The sequence below is a fragment of the Saccopteryx leptura genome, chromosome 2 (genome assembly GCF_036850995.1).
Source record: "Saccopteryx leptura isolate mSacLep1 chromosome 2, mSacLep1_pri_phased_curated, whole genome shotgun sequence".
Classification (NCBI taxonomy): Eukaryota; Metazoa; Chordata; class Mammalia; order Chiroptera; family Emballonuridae; genus Saccopteryx; species Saccopteryx leptura.
In genome coordinates this window covers 383,921,548-383,943,631 of record NC_089504.1, presented here as the reverse complement: position 1 = coordinate 383,943,631, position 22,084 = coordinate 383,921,548, and the positions used below count along the sequence as shown (strand labels likewise).

Here is a 22,084-nt window from a genome sequence, read left to right as displayed (position 1 = left end):
TCCCTCTCTGTCTCTCTCTTCCCCTCCCGCAGCCAAGGCTCCATTGGAGCAAAGATGGCCCGGGCGCTGGGGATGGCTCTGTGGCCTCTGCCCCAGGCGCTAGAGTGGCTCTGGTCGCAACATGGCGACGCCCAGGATGGGCAGAGCATCGCCCCTGGTGGGCGTGCCGGGTGGATCCCGGTCGGGCGCATGCGGGAGTCTGTCTGACTGTCTCTCCCTGTTTCCAGCTTCAGAAAAAAAAAAAAAAAAAAAAATTAAAAAAAAAAAAAAAAAAAAAAAAGCTATTTACATTCTGATGGGTCTGAATCAGGGTTAGGCTCAAGGTGGGTTCTCTGTCATGAACAGCCAACATCAGAAGTCAGGTCAGGGAGAGAGTTTTTTAGGCTTTATTGAAAGATGGAACAGGTAATGTCAGCCCTCAAGAATGGGAGACAAGAGACAGCCAGATGAATGACAAAGGGCACCATCCTGGGCACAGAAGAGGCATCCAGTGATGTCTAACAGAGGCCATGTCAAATGGATTGAGGAGTAGAGTTAGGTCAGGAATGCCAAGCTCAGGGCAGTGTGTGGCCCCTGGGCTATAGCAAAGTGAGGCTTTCTGGGAATTCAGCACCCCCAGACCCCCTGCACTCAGGCTCATTGGCCCCTCACTCATTGTGGCTCATCCCCCAAAATACACTGCAGCTGGTCTCAGAGATGCACTCCTTCCCAGGGTTTGAGGAAGGCCAGGTCAACCTTGCAGAGGTGTAGGCCTAGCCGTTATGTCAGTCTTCAGTGTCCTGGGATTTGGGGGTAGGGCATGAAGCTGCCTTCACTAGATCAGCTGGGCAGACAGGACAACCCAGGAACAAATCCTTCAAGGACAGGAGCTCTGGAACCACAAAGAACCCCCACTTTGAGCCTGATCACAGCCACATCTGTCCCTAAGGAAGCCTAGGAAGTGGAAGGAAACAAGATGTCCAAGATATGGAAGTTGAAACCCCCACACCACAGGAGGGGACCACCCAGATGCTCCTTGTCTCATTGGCCCTGCTGAGCAGAGTGCTAAAATCCAGCCACTGTGAACAGAAACCACCCAAAGACTAACTCCTGTTTCTATTATAGGTATTTATCATGAACATATGAAAACACAGAATGAGACAGAGGAATAATAACCCTCACGTTCTTATCAAAGAACCCTCACGTTCTTGGTCTCAAAATTAACAATTCACTATTGATGCTGACCCATCTGCAGCAAAATATTTGAAACAAATTCTAGATATCATATCTTTTCATCTGTAACTATTTCTCCTATGTCTTGGAAAGTTAAGAACCTAAAAAAATAACAGTGTGTCCCTAGAAACAATTGGAAGTGATTTGTGGATCAAAATAACACAAAGAATTCAGGTGTGACCTTTTGGCAAGACTGCTTCCCAAGAGGGTGGGATACACCCCTCGAAGGCCCGACATGTTGAACTGTCACCCTTTTTGTGACATCAATTGCATCTCATGCTCAAAATTCAGTAGGAAGGACTGCGTCATTGGGACAGCTCAGTTCTGTCCTCCTCCTGGGAGGCTGCCACATGTCATGAAGAGAGGGCCTTGGCTGCCCATTCTTCATGCTGTAGGGTGTTTCATACTCAGGTGAAAAGGAAAAATGGAGACTCTTGCCTTTTGTCCACCACTTTACAGAATGATATTGCAGTTCCCCACCATTCTTCAAGAAAAAGAATTAATATTTGATAGTGTACAAACCCTAGCATGTCCATGCATCTGCTGTGTGAATAGGCAGCAGTTCTTCTCTAGTGATGATGGCAATGTGGCTGCAGATGATGGACATTTGTCCACTGGGAGCCTCTTCTGGTGACTCCTGGGTGCCCTGACAGAACCCCGAGAATTTCAATGGCTTTTGCTTTCTAGGTACCAACATGTTTAGTGTTTATCTTTGTGCCTTTCCTGCCCGAGGCCTGAAATTGTCCATTGATTCAAGTTTCAGTTAGTGAGAGGGAGAATTTAGGACCAGGATTGGAATGCTGCTCATGTCTCCCTGTGCATAAGGCAGAGCATCAATGGACCTTTAGACTCTCCCCATTGGAGAATGGATTGCAACCCTATGATTTCACTAATAATGTTCTGTCAACCCAAAGAGAGCAGACTTTCTGCTCACTTCTATGGAACACCACTCCTTAGTGGGGGAAAAAGATGCATTCCAATAAATCCATACCCAATCCTGGGGAAAGTTATGGAAAACTGAGATCCAAGACAACAACTATGTTCAGGAGCCTGACTATCCAGGGACTCTACTACTGAGCATATAGGGTCACCTGTCCTGTTACATGGTAAAGATGGAAGTTGGGGTGGGGGCACTAAGTGCCCCCATGCAGAGCAGACACCAGCCTGGGGCAGTGGCCCAGGCTTCCTCCATCACAGCTGCAGGTGGGGGGTTCAGGGGGGTAGGGGGCAGGACCTCCCAGAGAGAGGTTTTTGTACGAGCCTGTGTCACAGTGTATCGTGTTCGGCGGAGGGACCCAGCTGACCGTCCTAGGTGAGTCTCTCCTTCCCCCTTCTTCCTTACTATTCCAGAGGTTTGGGCAATTTTCTACTATTTTTGTTCTTTTTCTGGGTCTTGTCTCAGCTTGTGTACAAGATTTAATGCAGGATCCCGGCCCTTGAACTCTGACCTTTTCCCACCCCTGCTCTTCTTACTGTCTTGTCTGCCTCCACTGGTCACCAACAGTCCTTCACTTCTGACCCCAGAGGAACAGACACGATGACCTGTCAACTCTCCTATGTGTCTGTCAGGGTCTGTGTCAGGGTCAGGCTGCACTTTAGACAGGCTCTCTTCTGTTTCCCTTTCTGGGTTCCTATTGGACCAGATTTATTTCTGGGGGTCACTAGAGGCCCATTTCAAGGGGAAGAGAGGATAAGGACTAGTTAGAAAGTGACCTGGAACACTCAGGGCCGAGGTTAGAGACACAGATCAGAGGTTCAGGGGAGGTCTCCGGGACTGTGGGACTCATGATCAAGGGCTGGGAATGTCACAGGGGTGGAAGGGCTCCCCTGGGCCCTCAAAGAGCTGCCGTGCAGAACCCTGAGCTGGCCTGGACCCAGGGAACATGCAGGAGATGCGACCCAGGGGGGAGGAAAAGGTGCTTGGGGAAGGGTCAGGGAAGGACAGGGTATGAGGACATGGTGTTGCCTGATCTCTGCAGGACAGACTTTCTTGCACAGAGAAAGGCAGAGTCTATGGCGTGAAAGCTCTGGCGATATGTCCAATCTGTGTGAACGGGGCGGGGGATACTAAACGTACAAAGAGACCCAGGACAGACAGAGAGACTTCTGTTTGATTAGCAAAGATATTACCCTGCTAGAGAAGGTTTGGTAAAGATATATTTGGGAAAAGGGGAAAATGACACCTTAACACAAAGACTCTAAGGCCCCCAGCACAGAGTATCAGGTCAGGCATGTCCATAGATTGACTTGATAGGAGGTAAGAGGGATCACATTATCTTTTCTGAGGACAAACAGACAGACTGGCAAAGACAGACCCTATCAGGAATAACAAAGAGGAAGAGCAAGGAGGGTGAGAGTCCAACCTCTGTGTGAGAGGCAGGGGTCCAAACAGTCTCAGGACAGGTATCCAGGTTCAGGGTCTCTCAGGAAAATGGAAGGTTGTTTTAAGACCACCACAAAACGTCCTCCATGGCAAGGACCCTTGACTGAGAGTGGTTCCAAAACTAGAAGGCCTGATAGGACATCATAAACTTATCTGTACTTACTTCAAGGTTCAGGTGACAAGCTCCCACAATAGGCAACAAACCTCTGAACTCCTACTCTTCCCCCACCCACAGGTCAGCCCCCGTCCGCACCTTCGGTCACTCTGTTCCCGCCCTCCTCTGAGGAGCTCAGCAGCAACAAGGCCACACTGGTGTGTCTCGTCAGTGACTTCTACCCAGGCAGCGTGCAGGTAGCCTGGAAAGCCAATGGCAGCCCCGTCTCCCAGGGCGTGGAGACCACCAAGCCCTCCAAACAGAGCAACAACAAGTACGTGGCCAGCAGCTACCTGAGCCTGACGCCCGACAAGTGGAAATCCAGCAGCAGCTACAGCTGCCAGGTCACGCACGAGGGGAAAACAGAAGAGAAGACACTTGTTCCCTCACAGTGTTCCTAGGATTCTGAGCCAATAACTCTCGGCCAGACACCACATTCCGCTCTCCCCACTGTAGCCCTGAGACTCCTGCCCTGGTCCTCTCAGACTGGGAAGGTCTCACTCCCTCCCCACTTCTCCTTCTCCCTAATAAAGACCTGATCATCTATCATCTGACATTTCTGACGTGTGCTCTGTGTCGACCATGTCTCTGGGCTGAGGGGTGGCAGCCCCCATGGAAGGGGAAGCTCCAGCATGGAATCCTGTTCCCCAGGCCACCCACCCACCTAACTCCCCCGGGACCAGTGGCCTCTTTTACTGGGGAGCCATGACCCAGAAGGTGCATCCTCCTGTGGGGTCAGATCTGGACGCAGTCCTTGTCACTGGGATGGGGAAGGGCTGAGGGAAGGCTTCTGGGCACTGCCTCTGAGTCGGGGAGATAGGAGGAGGGTCCAAGGGCAGCAGTGGGTCTAAGGTAGAAATAGGGGAAAAGAAGACCCTTGGGTCGAGCCATGCTCTTAGAGGAACAAAGATTTCAGTTCTTGTTCCCTCAAGAAATCCAGTATAGAGAAACATTACAGGGTGAGGGTTTTGTTGCTGGCCTTTCACCAATGAGCCATAGAAATCTTAGAACAATGTATCCCATAGTACATTTTTGAAACTTTCACAATAAATCTAGCTAAGTAAAAACACTGGCAAGTCCTGCACAGAGAGACACTGGTTTATGGATGGAGCAGGTGATGTCAGCCATCATGAGGGAGGACACGGAATGACAAAGGATACCTTCCTGGGCACTGAAAGATCACCCATAATATCCAAGGGAAGACATGTCAACGGGAATCCAGGAGTGAACCGAGGCAGGACAGAACCCCTCAGGGCAACGTGAGTGTGGCCGCAGGGCTACAGCCTGGCCAGGCTTCCCTGGTGACACGGCGCCCAGATCCCCTATCCTGGAGCTCATGCCCCACATCCACTGTGGCTCAGACCCCAGGTGCCTATAGCTGCTCTTACCTCACCCCAGAGTGTGTTTGTACTCAAATAAAAAAGGTGAAATTGCCTGACCTGTGGTGGTGCAGTGGAAGAAGCGTCGACCTGGAAATGCTGAGGTCACCGGTTTGAAACCCTGGGCTTGCCTGGTCAAGGCACATATGGGAGTTGATGCTTCCAGCTCCTCCCCCCTTCTCTCTCTCTCTCTCTCTCTCCCTCTCTGTCTCTCTCTCTCCCCCTCTCTCCTCTCTAAAAATGAATAAATAAAAATTAAAAAAAATACCATTAAAAAAAACCTACTTAAAAAAAAAAGGTGAAATTAAGATTTCTCCTTTTTATTTACCAAATTACAATACGATGACGTGATTCTCTTCCAAACAACCAAGGGGATAATTAATATTTAATACCATCGCAAAGTCTAGATGTGAATATATCTACTGTGTGAATACATTGCAGTTATCCTGTAGTGATGATGGCAATGTGATTGCAAATGATGGAATTTATCCACTGGGAGACTCTTCAGGTGGCTCCTGGGTTCCCCAACATGACGCCAGAAGCATCAATGGCTCCTATTATAAATGACAAGTTCAGTGCTTACCTTGTGCCTTTCTGCCCTAGTCCTGGAATCAACCATTGGTCTGAGTTACCTTAACTTGGATATAGTATTTAGGACCATGGTCAAGGTGCTTCTCATGTGTTTCTTTGAATAAAACAGAGTATCAATGGACTACCACCCCGTCATTGACACCAGATTGTGGGAGTGGAAGGGAAGTCTCCCAAAGTCAACATAGGGTGAAGGTCATGGGAAAATGGTATCCAAGACAACAACTACATTCAGGGCCTGGGTTTTCAGGGTTCCTACTCCTGAGCACAAAGGGTCACCTGTCCTGTTACACGGTGGGGTGGGAGCTAGGGTGGGGGCATTAAACGCCCCATGCAGTAGTCCAGGCTTCCTCCATCACAGCTGCAGGTGGGGGGCTCAGGGGGATAGGGGGCAGGACCTCCCAGAGAGAGGTTTTTGTACGAGCCTGTGTCACAGTGTTGGGTGTTCGGCGGAGGGACCCAGCTGACCGTCCTAGGTGAGTCTCTCCTTCCCCCTCCTTCCCTGCTCTCCCACAGCTTTGAGCAATTTTCTGTTGTTTTTGTCCTTTTTCTTGTCTCAGCCTGTAACCAAGCTTTCACCCAGGATGCCAGTCTCTGGGGTCATAGCCTGTAACCAAGCTTTCACCCAGGATGCCAGTCTCTGGGGTCATGATTTCTTCCTCTCCTTGTTCCTACTGTCCTGCTTGTCTCCATTGGTCACCATCAGCCCTTCACCTCTGACCCCAGAGACAAAGAAATAGACAAGATGACCTGTAGACCCTTCTGTCTGTCTGCTAGGGTCAGGCTGGGTCCTAGACTTGCTCTGCTCTGTCTCCCTTTATGGACTCCTGTTCATACAGGTTTGTATCTTGGGGTCACTTGGGCCCTCGTTTCATTGGGTAAGAGGGGACTAGCAGTACTGAGGGATAAAAACATGGAGACTCCAGTGGGACCCCGAATGCTCTGAGCCGATTCTGGGGTCACAAGGGTTAGCTTTTCAGAAAAGCTCCTGGGGCTGTGGGACTCAAGTCCAGGGCTGGCGACCTTGCAGGGTGGAGGGGCTCCTGCAGCCTCCATGGAGCTGCTATGCGGAGGCTTCAGCCAGCCTGAGACCCGCAGGACCTCACAGGAGGGAGGACAGACTGGGGCAGGGAATGCCCTGGAGGCTAAGACTTGGGAGGAGAATGGAGGACAGCGGAGAGGGAACAGGGTGACTATATGCTCTCAGGGGACACACTCCCCAGAAGCTCGAATCTCTGAGGGAGGGAACAGGGGCAGATGCCTCAGCAGGAAATTCTCAGAATAATCAACTACCAGAGGGGAACCTCAGATCAAGTCTGCAGGTGGGAGAGACCTAAGGAAGCCAGACAGACTCTCCCTGACCATCAAATATTTCCCCCATTAGAGAGGACCAGGAGAGGCAGGTTTCAGTAGAAACAGACCCCATAGGACAAAGGCTCAGAGCAGATATGGAGGTTCACAAATGCCCCCAGACTGACCCCATGGGAGGTCAGAGCACCATCTTCTTCTCTGATAAAAGACAGATGTCCCCACACAAAGCTGTTATAATGTCAGGAGGAAGCAGAGCAGGAGAATGAACATCAGATGTCTCAGGAAAGGCCAGTATCTTGATGGCTGTCAGGACAGTAATTTGGGTGTCCAGACTCCAGTTATCGCAGGAAGAAAAAGAGTTGTGTAAGGGGAAACCCAAACCAGTCTCTCTGGAGTGAGCCTCAAACCCAGAGTGGTCCCTGGACTAGGGACCCAGGTTGGGTCCTGAGAATCATGTCCCCACATCAAAACTGAGGTAAGGAGCTCCCAGAATGGTTCTGAGACTCTGACCTTCTGCCCCTCCTTCACCCCACAGGTCAGCCCCCGTCCGCACCCTCGGTCACTCTGTTCCCGCCCTCCTCTGAGGAGCTCAGCAGCAACAAGGCCACACTGGTGTGTCTCGTCAGTGACTTCTACCCAGGCAGCGTGCAGGTGGCCTGGAAGGCCAATGGCAGCCCCGTCTCCCAGGGCGTGGAGACCACCAAGCCCTCCAAACAGAGCAACAACAAGTACGCGGCCAGCAGCTACCTGAGCCTGACGCCCGACAAGTGGAAATCCAGCAGCAGCTACAGCTGCCAGGTCACGCACGAGGGGAGCACCGTGGAGAAGAAACTTGTCCCCTCAGAGTGTTCCTAAGACCCTGAGTCCCCAACCTTTGAGGGACTCAGGATTCCCGGGAGGATCTCACTGCCCAAACACCCATCTTTTCTTCCCCAGCACCTAATCAACTGTCAATAAAATGTTCTTATTGTCAATGAGACATCATACTCTCTGCTTGGTTTTGTTTATGTACCTCGATCTAGAATTCAACTGTCCCCAAGGAAGAACACAGTCCTTTGACCTTGTGAAAAAGAATCCAGTGAAGGAGTCTTTATGTTTCCCTGACAAAGTTTTGCTCTCCCCCAGAATACCCAGAGAATGTTCCAGAGAGGAGCTGGGGCAGCACAACCCAGGAAAGTGCACTCCCCACATTTTCCCTAATCTTGCTTTTGTCTTGTGGACCATGCCCACCCACCCCCAATGCCCACACCCTTGGTCCCCATGGAAACCAGAGTGGTGCCTGAGCTCCCTCCCCAGAATCCTCAGTCTTCCCACTCGCACGTCTTCCATGGCTCCACCACATCTGGGATTTCTCATCCTCCCAGTCTACAGCATTCTTCCTTCCTTAGCACCCCCATCAGCTCCTGCCTGTCACAGGCACTACCACATGCCCTGTTCCCTCCACCCTCACTGTCACTCTCAGTACAGAACTCTCGGTCCCTGGACCTTGCCACTTGTTTTCACAATGTGACCAGAGCCACCACTCCCAACCATGTCACGGGGGCCCCAGCTTTAATCAAGCCTCATGGGAGTTTGTGACCAGCTCTGCTCTCTTTCAGTGCCTTAGAGGCCAGCCCACCACTGACCCCACCCAAACTCTAATGTCAGAGCAGCCATGGGTGGCCAATGGGGCCACGAGTTTAAAGACAAGATGTGACCCTGGGAATGAGCCATGAACATGTCTCCAAACTGACTCACCTTCTTAGGAACCTAGAATGGAACCCAAGAACCTGGAAGATCACTGTCCTACAAGCTGACAAAGGTGGGGATCTGAGCGGTCATACAGACAGGACTGCAGACACACATGTTCTCACTAACTGACCTCACACGCACATGTAATACATACTCACACACACACTCATGCACACACAGTTGCTACTGCAAACATGGCCCCATAGATCATGTGTTCAGGACATGGGTGGCATTCAGAACCTTCTTCTGGTCCTCATTTCTGCAAATGGCACAGGCTCCATCTTCTCTGGGCTGTAAACGGGACTTCTCACTTCTTCTGCCTGACATTCCCCAAGGAGCCAGACACACAGCTCCTTCCAGGACTGTAAGTTCCTTGAAATATGATGGAACTCTCAGACATTCCCTCCCACGCCCTCCAGGACTGGGGATGATGGATGGACAGTCACCCCCCAAAAAAGTGAAGTTGCCGGTGGAGAGGGAGCCACTCCCCCTCACCCTCCCATCGGCCAGACCAGCCCCCATGACAGGGAGGCTGGTGGGCTTTGGGTCTCCCGTGCAGCTGCAGGTGGGCTTGGGCAGGGGTGGAGGGGGTGACAGGAGGTTTGTGTTCGAGGCTGTGTCACTGTGTGCTGTGTTCAGAGGAGGGACCCAGCTGACCGTCCTCGTCCTCAGTGAGTTTCTCCCTTTTCCCCTCCTTTACTCAAGTGAAATTTAGGTCAGTTGCTCTCTCCTTTCTATCCAGTCTGGGCCTGGGATCTGAATCACACTGGCATTCGTGTTCTCCACATTTTTCTGCTCATCTCAGCCCCCCCGTATCCTGTTTGGCTTCTGAGGCACCTGGTGGGGACAAGGTGAAAGGATTCCAGAGACCCCTTCCTGCCAGTCCTCACTGTGACTCCGAGCTTCTTCTCCAGGCGCCACTTTCTTCCAGACTCTGGGTTTGAAGGACTCATCATTTTCCCCTGAGGGGGAGTTTACTCCCACTCAGAAATACCCAGAGAATATGCAGAACAGAGGACCCACGATGGCTGTCCCGTGATCTGCTCTCTGATTACTATTCTTTTATTTTGAGTTCTTTTTTTATTTTAATTTTATTTTGTATTGGTTTCCAGTGTACAGCTTAGTGGTTAGAGAATCCTATACTTTCCATAGTGTACCCCCAATATTTCCAGTAGCTTACCAGGCATCATACATAGTTATTGCAATATCATTGATGGTATTCCCATGCTGTGCTATTATTCCCTATGTTGTACTTAACATCCCCATGACTAATCCTTTAACTATTGATTTATACTTCTTAATCACTTCACCTCTTTTACCCACCCCCCAACCTTCCTCCCCTCTGGGAACCACCAGTTCACTCTCTATCAGTCTGTTTCAGTTTTGCTTGTCTTTCCCTTTGATTCCACATAAAAGTGAATTCGTATGGTGTTTGTCTTTCTCTGACTTATTTCACTGAGCCTGATACCCTTTAGGTCCATCCATGCTGTCGCAAATGGTTAGATTTTATTTTTTTTTTTTATAGCCAAGTAATAATTCATTGTGTACCACAGCTTTTCTATTCATTCATCTCTGATGGGCACTTGGGCTGCTTCCATATCTTGGCTATTGTAAATAATGCTGCAATGAACAACAGGGTGCATATATTCTTTTGAATTAGTGCTTTGGGATTCTTCAGATAAACCCCAGAAGTGGAGTCGCTGAGTCATAAGGCAGTTCCATATTTAATTTTTCCAGGAAACTCCATACTGCTTTGCACAATGGCTGCACCAGTCTGCATTCCCACAAACAGTGCAGGAGGGTTCCCTTTTCTCCACATCTTCGCCAACACTTGTTTGTGGTTTTATTGATGATAGTCCTTCTGACAGGTGTGAAGTGATATCTCACTAAGGTTTAAATATGTACCTCTCTGATAATTAGTGCTGTTGAGCATCTTTTCATATGTCTATTGACCATCTATCTGTATGTCCTCTTTGGAGATGTGTCTATTCAAGTCCCTCTGCCTTTTTTTTTTTTAATTCATTGTGTTGATATAGTTTCTAGTGTACCACTCAATATAACACCCTTTATACACCACATCGCGCCCTCCATGCCCCATGCAAGGTCTCTTTCCACCCCTATTTTCCCCGTTAGGCCCCCTTCCCTCTGCCCCTGCCCCTCCCTTTCCCTGTTGTCTGTATATATGTGTCATGTACATATGATTTTGGCTATTCCCTTCACCTTCTTTGATCCCATCCCTTCTTTCCCCTTCCCTATGACAGCTGTTCATCTTTTAATTGGATTATTAGTTTTTTGGGTGTTGAGTAGTATGAGTTCTTTATAAATTTTGGATATTAACCCCATATCAGATGTATCATTGGTGTCTATGTTCTCCTGTTTAGTAGACTGTCACTTCATTTTGTTGATAGTTTCCTTCACTGTGCAAAAACTTTTTAGTCCCATTTGTTTATTTTTTTATTTCGTTTCCCTTGCCCGAGGAGATATATTAGAAAAAAATATTGTTAAGAGAAATGTCAGAGATTTTACTGCCTATGTTTTCTTCTAGGAGTTTTGTTGTTTCAGGTCCTACATTTAAGTCTTCCGTCCATTTTGAGTTTATTGTATATGGTGTAGGAAGGTGGTCTAGTTTCATTTTTTTTTAAGTATCTATCCAATTTTCCCAACGCATTGATTGAATAAACTGTTTTGACCCCATTGTGGTTTTCTTGCCTCTTTTGTTAAATATTAATTGACCATATAGGTGTGGGTTGATTTCTGCGCTCTGTTCTGTTCCACTGGCTTATATGTCTGTTTTTATACTAGGACCATGCTGTTTTGATTACTATGGCCTTGTAGTATAGTTTGATATCAGATAGAGTGATTCCTCAAACTTTGTTCTTCTTTCTCAAGATTGCTGTGGCTCTTTGGGGTCTTTTGTGGTTCCATATAAATTTTTGGATTATTTGTTCTAGTTCTGTAAAATACACCATTGGTATTTTCACTAGGAATTGCATTGACTCTATACATTACTTTGGGTAACATGGACATTTTAATGATGTTAGTTCTTTCAGTCCATAAACATGGTTAATGATTCCATTTATTTACATTTTCTTTTATTTCTTTTTTCGGTACCTTATAATTTTCCAAATATAGGTCTTTTACATCCTTGGTTAAATTTATTCCTAGGTTTTCTTTTATGCAATTTCAAGTGGGTTTGTTTTCTTAGTTTCCTTTTCTGATAGCTCATTGTTGGTATATAAAAATGCCACCAAATTCTGTATATTAATTTTGTATTACTGCTACTTTACTGTAATTTCTGCTACTTTACTGAATTTATTACCAGTTCTAATAGATATTTTTGGTGACATCTTTAGAGTTCTATATATATATAGTATCATGTCATCTGCAAATAATGACAGTTTTACTTCTTCCCTTCCAATTTTGATGTCTTTTATTTCTTCTTCTTGTCTGATTGTTATGGCTTCCAGACGATGTTAAATAGTCCTTTCCCTCTTTCCTCCTCCAGCCCGCTATGCCCCTCCTTTTTGGTTGAAGCTGGCCATGACCAATGACCTCCAGATAAGCCCTCGTTTTCAACTGTGGTAGGGACCCTTACCTCCCATGCCTCCACCCCTGTGTCCTCTCTTTCCTCAACCTGGAAAACCTGCTGTGGCCTATACCCCCTCTTTTCCTGGCCCTTACCCCCTAGAATGTCCTCTTCTCCCTCTACTCAACTCAGCTCCTGCCCACCCTTTTCCTGTTCCTTTCTGAAGCTGGACCACCCATGGGATCCAGAACACTCCAGCAGTGTCAACTTCATAAGCTCTTAAACCCAGGGCCCATGTCGATTTCTCACCTAATGGCAGGTTCAGAGGTGTAAGAAGACTAGGAGGAAGCCAGGAAAGAAACTGTCTCACAAAGGAATGCCAGGAAGTTCTGGCACTTGACACAGAGCAGCTCTGAGCTTCCCAAAAGTGGGAAGGTGCCTCCTAATTACTGTGAGATTAAATAAAGCTTTTGTTGGGGAAAAACTGGTGTCTCAGGCATCTTGCACCACATTTAAAAGTGGGATGTATTTTCCTCAAGGCTTCAGCATTGACAGGAATTGGGTTCTGACACGCACACAGGTGACTGCCTAGCAGCATCGGGACATGGCAATAATCACAGACTGACTACAGTTGCCACTTCTCAGGGAGCCCTCCATGTAACTGTCTTTATTACCACCAGGTCTCCAGCATAGGGGAGGGGGTGTTACATAGTAAAATCCCCTGACTTACCCCAGAGTGGTCCAGCCAGCCAGGCAAGTTCCTGCCCCTTGGCACAAAATCACAACACACACACACCGCCCACCCAAGGCCACTCCATCCCTGCCCTACACCCCCTTGGGTGTCCTGGGACCCCTGAGCTACTCTCCTACTCACTGCCCAGATTTGCCACATGGGAGCAGAGGGAGGTGGGATATGCTCAGGGGTGTGGCACAGAAAAGCACCTGCCATCTTTCTGGAGGACAGTAATTATTGGGAACCATGTTCATCTGATCGTGGATGTCAGAGGGGAAACCAGGTCCCCTATGGGGACTTTGTAATGCTGTGAGGTTCTTGGGGTCTCTCTGAAAATGAGGGGTGTCACCCCAACCCTCCATGCTGGGTCCCTGGGCTCTGGCTTCTCCACCACACTTTAGGGGATCGAAGGGGGTTGGGGGCAGTGACGCCTTGTCAGGCACGTGTCACTGTGGATGGGGGACCATGAAAGGACCATGCTGGAGTCCTGGGTGAGTCTCTCCCTCAACTCTCGGGTTAGTTTCCTGTGGCTGACGTGGCAAAAACTAAGTGACAACACACACTTATTCTTATTCTGTCACAGGTGTGGGGTCAGAATTCTGAAATGAGTCCTACAAGCTAAAATCAAGGTGTCTGCAGGGACACGCTCCTTCTGGAAGCTGCAAGGGAGAATCGGCCCCTTGCCTCTGGAGTCGCCCTCCCCCACCCCCACTCCCACCCTGTATTCCTTGGCCCGTGGCCCCTCCCTCCATCCGCATCTGTCACCACGTCACCTTCCCTCACTCAGACCTTCCTGCTTCCCAAGGGGGACAGGAGCCTCAGAGTCAAAAATAGAGACAGACTCATACATAGAGAGCAGGCTGACAGCTGTTGAGGTTGGGGGCTGGGTGAGAGGGGGTGGAGAGATTGAGCAGAGAAAGAAAAAAACTCATGGACGCAGACAACAGTGTGGTAATTGCCAGCAGTGGGGGAAGCAGAGAAGGGTATAGTGGGGATAGATGGTGATGGATGAAGACTGGACTTGGGGGGACGGGAATGAACACACAGTAGAGTGTACAGAGATGTGTTGTAGAATTGGGCACCTGAAACCTGTATAAATTCAATTTTCACAATCTGAGTCAAGGCACTTAAGAGAGAGGTCGTGCGCATGTCTCCTCTTCCTGGGGTTCTGGGAGGCGGGGGCCAGCCACCACAGGGCTCACCCTTGGTTGCCCTACCACTAGAAGGTCACCTGGCAGGTGGCTTCCCAGGCTGGTCCCCCCCCACTCCCTGGTCCCAGCTGCTCCCCCTCGGGGTCCAAGAATTCTCATCAAGACCTTCAGTCCAGGAATGCTCTCTGAGGAAAAAACTCTCAGAGCTGTAGGTTTAGGGGTCCCAAGAAAGGGGACCCATCCAGTGGTGGGATTCAAATAATTTAACAACCAGTTCTCTGCCCTATTGACCTTTTTAAATATAAAAAAATGATATACCAAAAGGTAGTTTATTACTTCATGTATTTAATATTTAAATAAGAACAATAAGAAAAGTACTCAAAACTTAGATTGTGTTATAAGAAAGAGTTTTAAAATATTAATGAAAATATATTAAATAATACCTGACAAAAAACAATAAAACTGTTACTTAAGATATTTCCATGTTGCTTCTTGATTGGCGCCCTCACTTGCAATTTCTTTCACCCATGGACAGAATGAGCATTACTATGGGTACTTAGAATACGCTGTTGTGCAGATGAATGTTAAAAAAGAGTAAGGAATGTAAATTTGTGATTTCCACATTGGGCAGCTGCCCAGGTGCCCACCTTAGAGAGAACCCTGATTACAAGTGCCATTTTCACAACCGGTTCACCGAACTCAACAAAAAATTAGGTATTGGTTCTGCCGAACCGGTACAAACCGGCTGAATCTCACCCCTGAACCCATCTGAGCACAGCAGGTGCTCCGGGGCAGCCTGTCAAGCGGCAACAGGACTGGCATGAAACTCCTAGGGAGCGGCCGGGACACAAACCTCAACCAGCGAGAGCACCAGGCTGCCTTCCCTTTCTCCCACCCCTGACCCTCCACGGAGGCCACCTCTACCCCTGCCCTTTCCTGATGAGAAGCTTCCGGGTTCCCATTTCCTCCAGGACCATACCTGCTGCCCTATGAGTCATTGCCAGCTCCAGTGGAAGGTGCATAGGAGCATCCAGCAGAGGGGGACCTGACTTCCGGGACCCTCCGACCCCAAGATGGACGGACATGCCCTACCCTACAGGGTTGCAGCCACACCGCCCCGAGGCACACGCGGCCCTCCCCGCCCTCAGCCTCTGGGTGAACTTGAGCTCTGCACACCATTGTCTTCGTCTTGAAGTTCCTCAGCCCCCAAACTCCTCACCTAGGTCTGCTTTTCTCTTCTATTCCCCCTGTCCCTTTGTTCTGCTATTGTCATCAGGACACAGGGAGCCAGCCCCTCAGCTGCACTTTCCTTCTCTGTCCATATGAGTCATAAACTGGCTGAATCTTAAAAGGGTTTCTTATTCCTTTAGCCACCAATCCCTTAAGCTGGCTGGGCGCTTGCCCAGCAGGGCTGAAGACAGGGTTCAGAATGGTGGCCACTTGAGGATGAGGGCTACCTTTCCCTCAGTCCCTCAAGAGAAACAGATGAATGCTGGGCAGGGCATTGTTGAACCCCTGGTGACTGCTGCCCAATTGTGGGATTGTTCCCAGCTCTGCCCAGTTGTGACATTGTTTCCAGTTCTGCCTGCTTGTGACATTGTCCCAGCCCTGCCTACTTGTGGTATGCTACACAGCTCCTCCAAATTGTGGAATTGTCCCCAACTCTGCCTAGCTGTAGGATTATCCCCAGCTCTGCTCAACTGTGGCATTGTCCCCAGTTCTGTCCAGTTGTGAGGTTGTCTCCAATTCTAACCAGTTGTGGGGTTGTCCCCAGCTCTTCGAAATTGTGAGATTGTCCCCAGTTCTTTCCAATGGTAGAATTGTTCCCACCTCTGCCCAGTTGTAGGATTGTCCACAGCTCTGCTCAACAATGGCATTGTCCCCAGTTCTGCCCAGTTGTGGGACTGTCCCCTGTTCCTAATTGTGGGGTTACCCTCAGTTCTACCCATTTGTAGGAATGTCCCCAGTTGTTTCTGTTAGTGGGATTGGCCCCCATTCTACTCAACTGCGGAATTGTCCCATGCTCTTCCCAGTTGTTAGATTGTTCCCTGTTCTGCCCAGTTGTGGGATTGCTCCCAGCTCTGCTCAGGTGTTATCTCACCCACCTTGAGGACAGTGACCCTGGCCAAATGTTCTTGAGGGAAGTTCTGCACTGGTGTTTGACATGCTTCACTACCTGTGATCCCCCCAAGAGCTGGGTGCTAATACCCTTACATATGAGGACAAATTTCCAGGCCATGAGGCAGCCTGCCAGTGCCCCACAGTTGTACAGGGCCACACAAATGGTGGGTACCAGGCTTCCTACCCCAAGGTCAATCCAAGGCCACCCTATCTTCCCCAATGCCAGACTAAAGAGGCTGTGCCAACTGGGTCTTGCAGGTGCTCAGGACCACATAGTCAGAGGGGCTTCCCGACCCGTGGTCACCCCCGCTCCTCGGGAGGCTGTGCCTGTGCTGGGCCAGGAGAAGGTGTCAAGCACATGGAAGTCAGAGGCCTCTTTAAGGTTCTGTGGGGGAAGGGACCTAGGTTCCTCCATTTGTGTTGACTCAGTGGGGGCAGAGCAGGCAGGAGGGGAGTCATGGACTCTGAGTCCACAAAGTGAAGCAGGAGCATGTGTTGTGTCCCCATTTCACAGATGAGAGTAGTGAGGTTCTGATGGGAGAAAAGGAGGAGGTAGTTTCCCTGGTCACAAAGTTAGTTGCTGGCTGGACTACCCCCTAGGCTCTTTCCACAACTCCTCGGCCTTTTGTGACATGTCATTCATTCATTCACTCACTCGTTCATTCCAGAAGCCCTCAGTGAGCACTGCTGTGGACCAGAGCTGGATACAGAGAGATGAGGACGACCTGCCCTGGAAGAGCTCATGCACTGGGGAGACAGACCTAGAGACCATGGCGGACTCCCACCCGTCCTCTGGCCCCTGGGGTCAGCTCCCAGCCCGAGGAGTGTCTAATGCAGCACGAGTTTCACCCTTCACACGTAAGACAAGGTTCATCCACAGGAACGTCTGTGGGATGCTGGCTGTTGGGCATATAAAATATATTATGCTCACTTTGTTAAAGACGGCGCTGCCCACATAGAAGCCCTCGCCCAGGTGATATTAATGTGTGTTGGGGGCGGGGTGTGGGCAGGCAAGATCCTTGTAGCCTGGGGCTTGGTTTTGGGACTAAGCCTTTCCCACCCTTTTTGAAGTGGGGTGGTGCAATCCTATCATGCCTCAGATAAGTGACTTTGTATTAGAGACTACCCTATTTTGTATATTGGATTAAAGGTTTGGATTTTTACACTATAAAATGGGGGCAGACCGGGAGCTTGCTCTTAGTTCCTGAGATTAGCATTAGAGAGCAGGAAGCAGATAAAGGTCACGTGGAGGAGGCCAAGAGAAGCAGCCAAGATGGCGGAGTGTTGAGTGAGAAGCCAGTTTGTGCAGAGAGAAGGAAGGAGAGGGGGAACAGAGGTGAATAAGTCTGGTGAGCTAGGAACCTTTGATTCTAGAAAACTCGGATAAGTCAGTAGCTTTGTGAGCACTGAATGTGAGTGGGTTTTGGAGCCCAGTGTGTGTTTTTACTTGCCTGCCAGGTACAAGCTAGGATTAAAGATAATGGCCCACCAGTTTTTGGCTCCGTTGTTTCTTTACTGACTGTCCGAATCCAATGCGAACCTGCATGGGCCGGGCTGCTGTGATGGTGGCCCTGGCTACTGACTTTACACTGGCCCAGCCGCATGTGGCAGATGCGCTCAGCTGCCTCACTGGGCACCTCTCCAAGCATGTCACCATCCCTCATGGACCATTGAAGCCCCTGTTAGGGGTGGCACTGCCCATTTCACAGAGGGCACATTGACCATGAAAGTCACACTGGTGCTGCTCTATCCAGCTCAGAGCAAGAGCAGCTTATGGGGTTGATGGCTCCAGGGTTCTGGTGGGGAAGGGGATCCATGCTCAGGATGGGGACCTAGGCAGCTTTCTCCTCCTGGACCTTGTTGGTGGCCAGGGCTAGGGAGGCATTGAGTCAGATGGGGGAAGGGAACTGCGGCTTCCTCCACAGCCAGTCAAGAAACTAGAGCTCAGAACAGTGTCTCGCAGTGGGGGAGGGGAAGAGAGGAGAAGTGACTGCTCAGGGCCCTGGGGGTGGGGAAGAGAGGAGAAGTGACTGCTCAGGGCCCTGGGGGAAGGGAAGAGAGGAGAGGTGACAGCTCAGGGCCCTGGGGGTGGGGAAGAGAGGAGAAGTGACTGCTCAGGGCCCTGGGGGAAGGGAGGAGAGGAGAGGTGACAGCTCAGGGCCCTGGGGGTGGGGAAGAGAGGAGAAGTGACTGCTCAGGGCCCTGGGGGTGGGGAAGAGAGGAGAGGTGACTGCTCAGGGCCCTAGGGGAGGGCAGGAAAGGAGAGATGACTGCTCAGGGCCCTAGGGAAGGTCAGAAGAGGAGAGATGACTGCTCAGGGCCCTAGGGGAGGGCAGGAAAGGAGAGATGACTGCTCAGGGCCCTAGGGGAGGGCAGGAGAGTAGAGATGACAGCTCAGAGCGCTGGGGGAGGGGAAGAGAGGAGAAGTGACTGCTCAGGGCCCTGGAGGAGGCCTGGGAGCAGACCTGGGTGACTCTTCTGTCGCTCTCTGTGAGACCTGCAAAGGCAAGGAGAGAGTGTCCCCTATCCAGAGCATTCACTGAGCCCAGCAGTGCTGGGAAGGGGGGCCTGCCTCCAGCCTGTGTCTCCTGGAGACCCAGGAAATGGACACACAGACCCAAATGCCCCAAAATAAGGCAATGCCGACTTCCTAACACACAGGTCCAAAACCACATTTCCAGCCCCCTTGTAAATACAGCTTCAGGAGTAACCACAAGACAACCCACTGTGTGTTATGGCAGCCGCTGGTTTAGTTACACAGCATGGTGACAGTCACATCTCTCAGCGTGGGCTCTCCTTCACCCCTTCCTCCCAACTTAACAGCCTCTTTTGGGGGGTCTTCGTCACCCCTGGCCAGGTTTGAGCCCCCCAGCCCATCCAAAGCCAAGATTACACACCCACCTCCTCCCAGCGGGAAGTGTGGGAGGAAGGGCCCCAGCTGCCAACTCAGGGGCATCCCCACCAGCGTCCACGGAGCCGGGGCCAGTGGCTGGTTCTCCCCCAACACCGCTGTGCGAGGTGCAGACGGGCCCTCAGTAGTGGGGTCGGGTAGGCCAGCCTTAAAATCAGCTTTTCTAAAAAGCCAGTTGGCTGCTTGGGATCACAGCAAACTTAACCCTGTTTGGCCAGAAATCTCCAGTGACAGCATGCCCAGAACACAGGGCCCAGGGCGAGCTCTGGGGGTGAACTGGTCCCGGACTTTCCCAAACATTCCCAACCCATGCCTGTGTTCTGCAGTAATTATCAATAATGCCCGTTTTCACTCCCGGAGTTGTCCCAGTTTGGAGGATACATTCTGGTGGTCCAAGCTTGGAGGAACTGATCGCTGAATGGCTAAATGATGCTCTTTGTAATGGGTTAAAATGGAGGGGAGCCAAGAACAGCCACCGAGACCTCTGCGCTGGCCACCGTAGCTCCATCGAGTGCCCTGCGTGTCCCGCCTTGACCAAGGTACCATGATGAGGGTCAGCGGCCTCACCAGGGGCCATGCTCAGGCAATCACACTGCAGTTCCAGGTCTCTTCAGACCCTGCCGGGGTCTCCTGGGTATGAGCTCTCACCATCTTAGCCCATGAGAAACCCAAGTGTGACCCTTACACTATTTCCCAGCTATTCCCCTACCTTGTTGGGACCAGCAAGAGATTAGTCTCCCGGGCAACCCTTGTCCCTGGGGGAACTGGCAGAAACCATGGAGAATGTCTCAGGGCACCAGGAGAGGGGCCATGGAGGGCTGGGTAGCTTCTGTGTCCAGCACCACAGAGCTGGGGTCATCAGATGTCTCCATGTTAACTCTGGGGACAGAGCAGCTGATGGTCACCCTGACCCACCAGGGCACTTGCCATGGATCTGTTTCTACACAAGTCACCTCTTCATGGTGACACCCTCTTCCTGTGGCCACATCAACAGCCCAGATCCCTCCTGCTCCTCAGCATCTGGCCTGAGGACATCTCAGGTCAGGGTTGATGTCCACTGAGTGTCCACTCTGCCCGAGGCTGTGCTGGGCACCAGAGCCTGGACCACCCACAGGTCCTCACTAGGATGGACAGTCCCTGTCCTCCTGGCACCCAGCCTGCATGGGGAGATCCTGAGGTCTCCTGATTGACCTGAGAAGGTGGAGGAACTGCATCCAGGCCTGAACTGGCCCCAACAAAGGACAGAAAAGCTTTGAGAGCCAGGTAGCTGAGAATGGTTCTCTGAGAGAAGGGAGGCTGACAGACCAGGCTGGAAAAAATGAGACCTTAGATCAGCCAGGTAAGCCCCATTCTTAGGTGTCCCCAGTCAGAAAGGGGCTTCAGCTCAGTTCTGGTGTGGACCAAAGCCCAGCATGGACGAGGCCCCAGCGTAGACCCTGCCCAGAGCAAAGCTGCCCATTTAGCATCTCCTTCTGAGCACTTGCTATGGTTGGACAGCACAAGCTCAGAGCATTCAGGTTTGGGGGACATGGGATCAGCCCAACAGAGAAGTGAACAGTGTCCTGCAGGAAACAGGATCATGCAATGGAGAAAATAAAGTCATGATGGTGGGGAGGGAGGGAGTCAGGGAGCATCCAGTAGGGGTCTCACGAGGGGCAACCTTGGAGCAGCTGGAAGCAGCCCAGGGCTAGGAGGAGCCCTGACTCAGGGCCAGGTCCCTGCAGCTGGTGTTGGTGACCTAGGGCCTCAGTTTCCCCTCGGTGCAGCTAGGTTGATAGTAATGGAACCTCACTCCCTGGAGGGAAGGAATCAGATGAAAAACCGACGTTTTGCTTATCTCTGTGGTTGACTGTTGTTGCCGTTATCGTTGAGTTGTTTCAGCCCCACAGGCTCAGGTCACTCCTGCACCTCGTACCCTCACCCCGGTGCAGCTGGCCTGGCGAAACCAAGAGTCCCTGATGCCCGAAATAGCTGAGAAACCCCGAGCGGTCCCAGCCCTTGCAGCAGGTGCCCCCAGCTCCCCAGGGTGGGGTGGAGGGCTCCAGCTCTGGAAGTTTCCACCAGCCCAGCTGGAGAAGAGGCCCGCATCCCAGCACCATGGCTACCAAGCACCTGTGCCCAGGCTCAAGCAGGGCAGGGTCTCAAGATCATGGTTAATCAACAATCAAAAGAGGCATCTCCTGCTCCAGAATCCTGTGTCTGTGCAAGTCATACTCACTCCTCTGAAACTTTTCTAAATTCCAGCCACAGAGCAGCAGCTGACTGTGGGGCAAATCAGACACTGGAGCTCAGAGAAGTCCTACGTGGACATGGCCGGGTGTTGGACACTGTGGGTCACACCTCCCCTGCTGCCCCCAGGCCTGGGACTCATCATGGGGTTGGGCCAAGTGAGAGGAGGGAGAGAGAAACATGGGCCCTCACAACCACTGCCCTGGGGTCCCAGGTTTTGGGGTAATAGTAAAGAACCCAGAAGCTCAGCCGTCACCCACAAGGCCCCACGGGGTCCCCTCAATGGATGGACTTCAGATTGTGGTCAGTCACTTGCCTGTCTGTTCGTACATATGTCTGTCCCTCTGTCCATCCATCTTGTATCCACCCATCATCCACACTTTCATCCACCTATCCACCAAGCCTCCCTGAGGCTGGGACCTGGCTTTTGTGGGGTTCTCAGCTGACATGTCTCAGGCAAAGTGGGACTGGCTCAGTCAAGGCCGAAGTGAGGTCCTGAATCTGCACGGGAGATTCGCCATGGGAGACAGGGCGTCAAAGCACTGGGTGCCCATTCTGCCCAGTCTGCCCCTGGCTGTGTCTAGATGCTCAGGGCAAAAACAGAGTGGAGAGAGGTGTGACAGATGAGTCAGTGTGATAAGACCTGATGTCCCTG

General features: G+C 50.8%; 1 gene segment (V, D, J or C); it reads left to right on the top strand.

The window, feature by feature from the left end:
- The first annotated feature begins 396 nt into the window (after positions 1 to 396).
- Positions 397 to 8,013, top strand: LOC136392464 (immunoglobulin lambda constant 6-like). The segment is given in 3 exon segments: positions 397 to 405; positions 2,485 to 2,524; positions 7,563 to 8,013. Coding segments are annotated over 3 exon segments (369 nt in total).
- Positions 8,014 to 22,084: the final 14,071 nt, after the last annotated feature.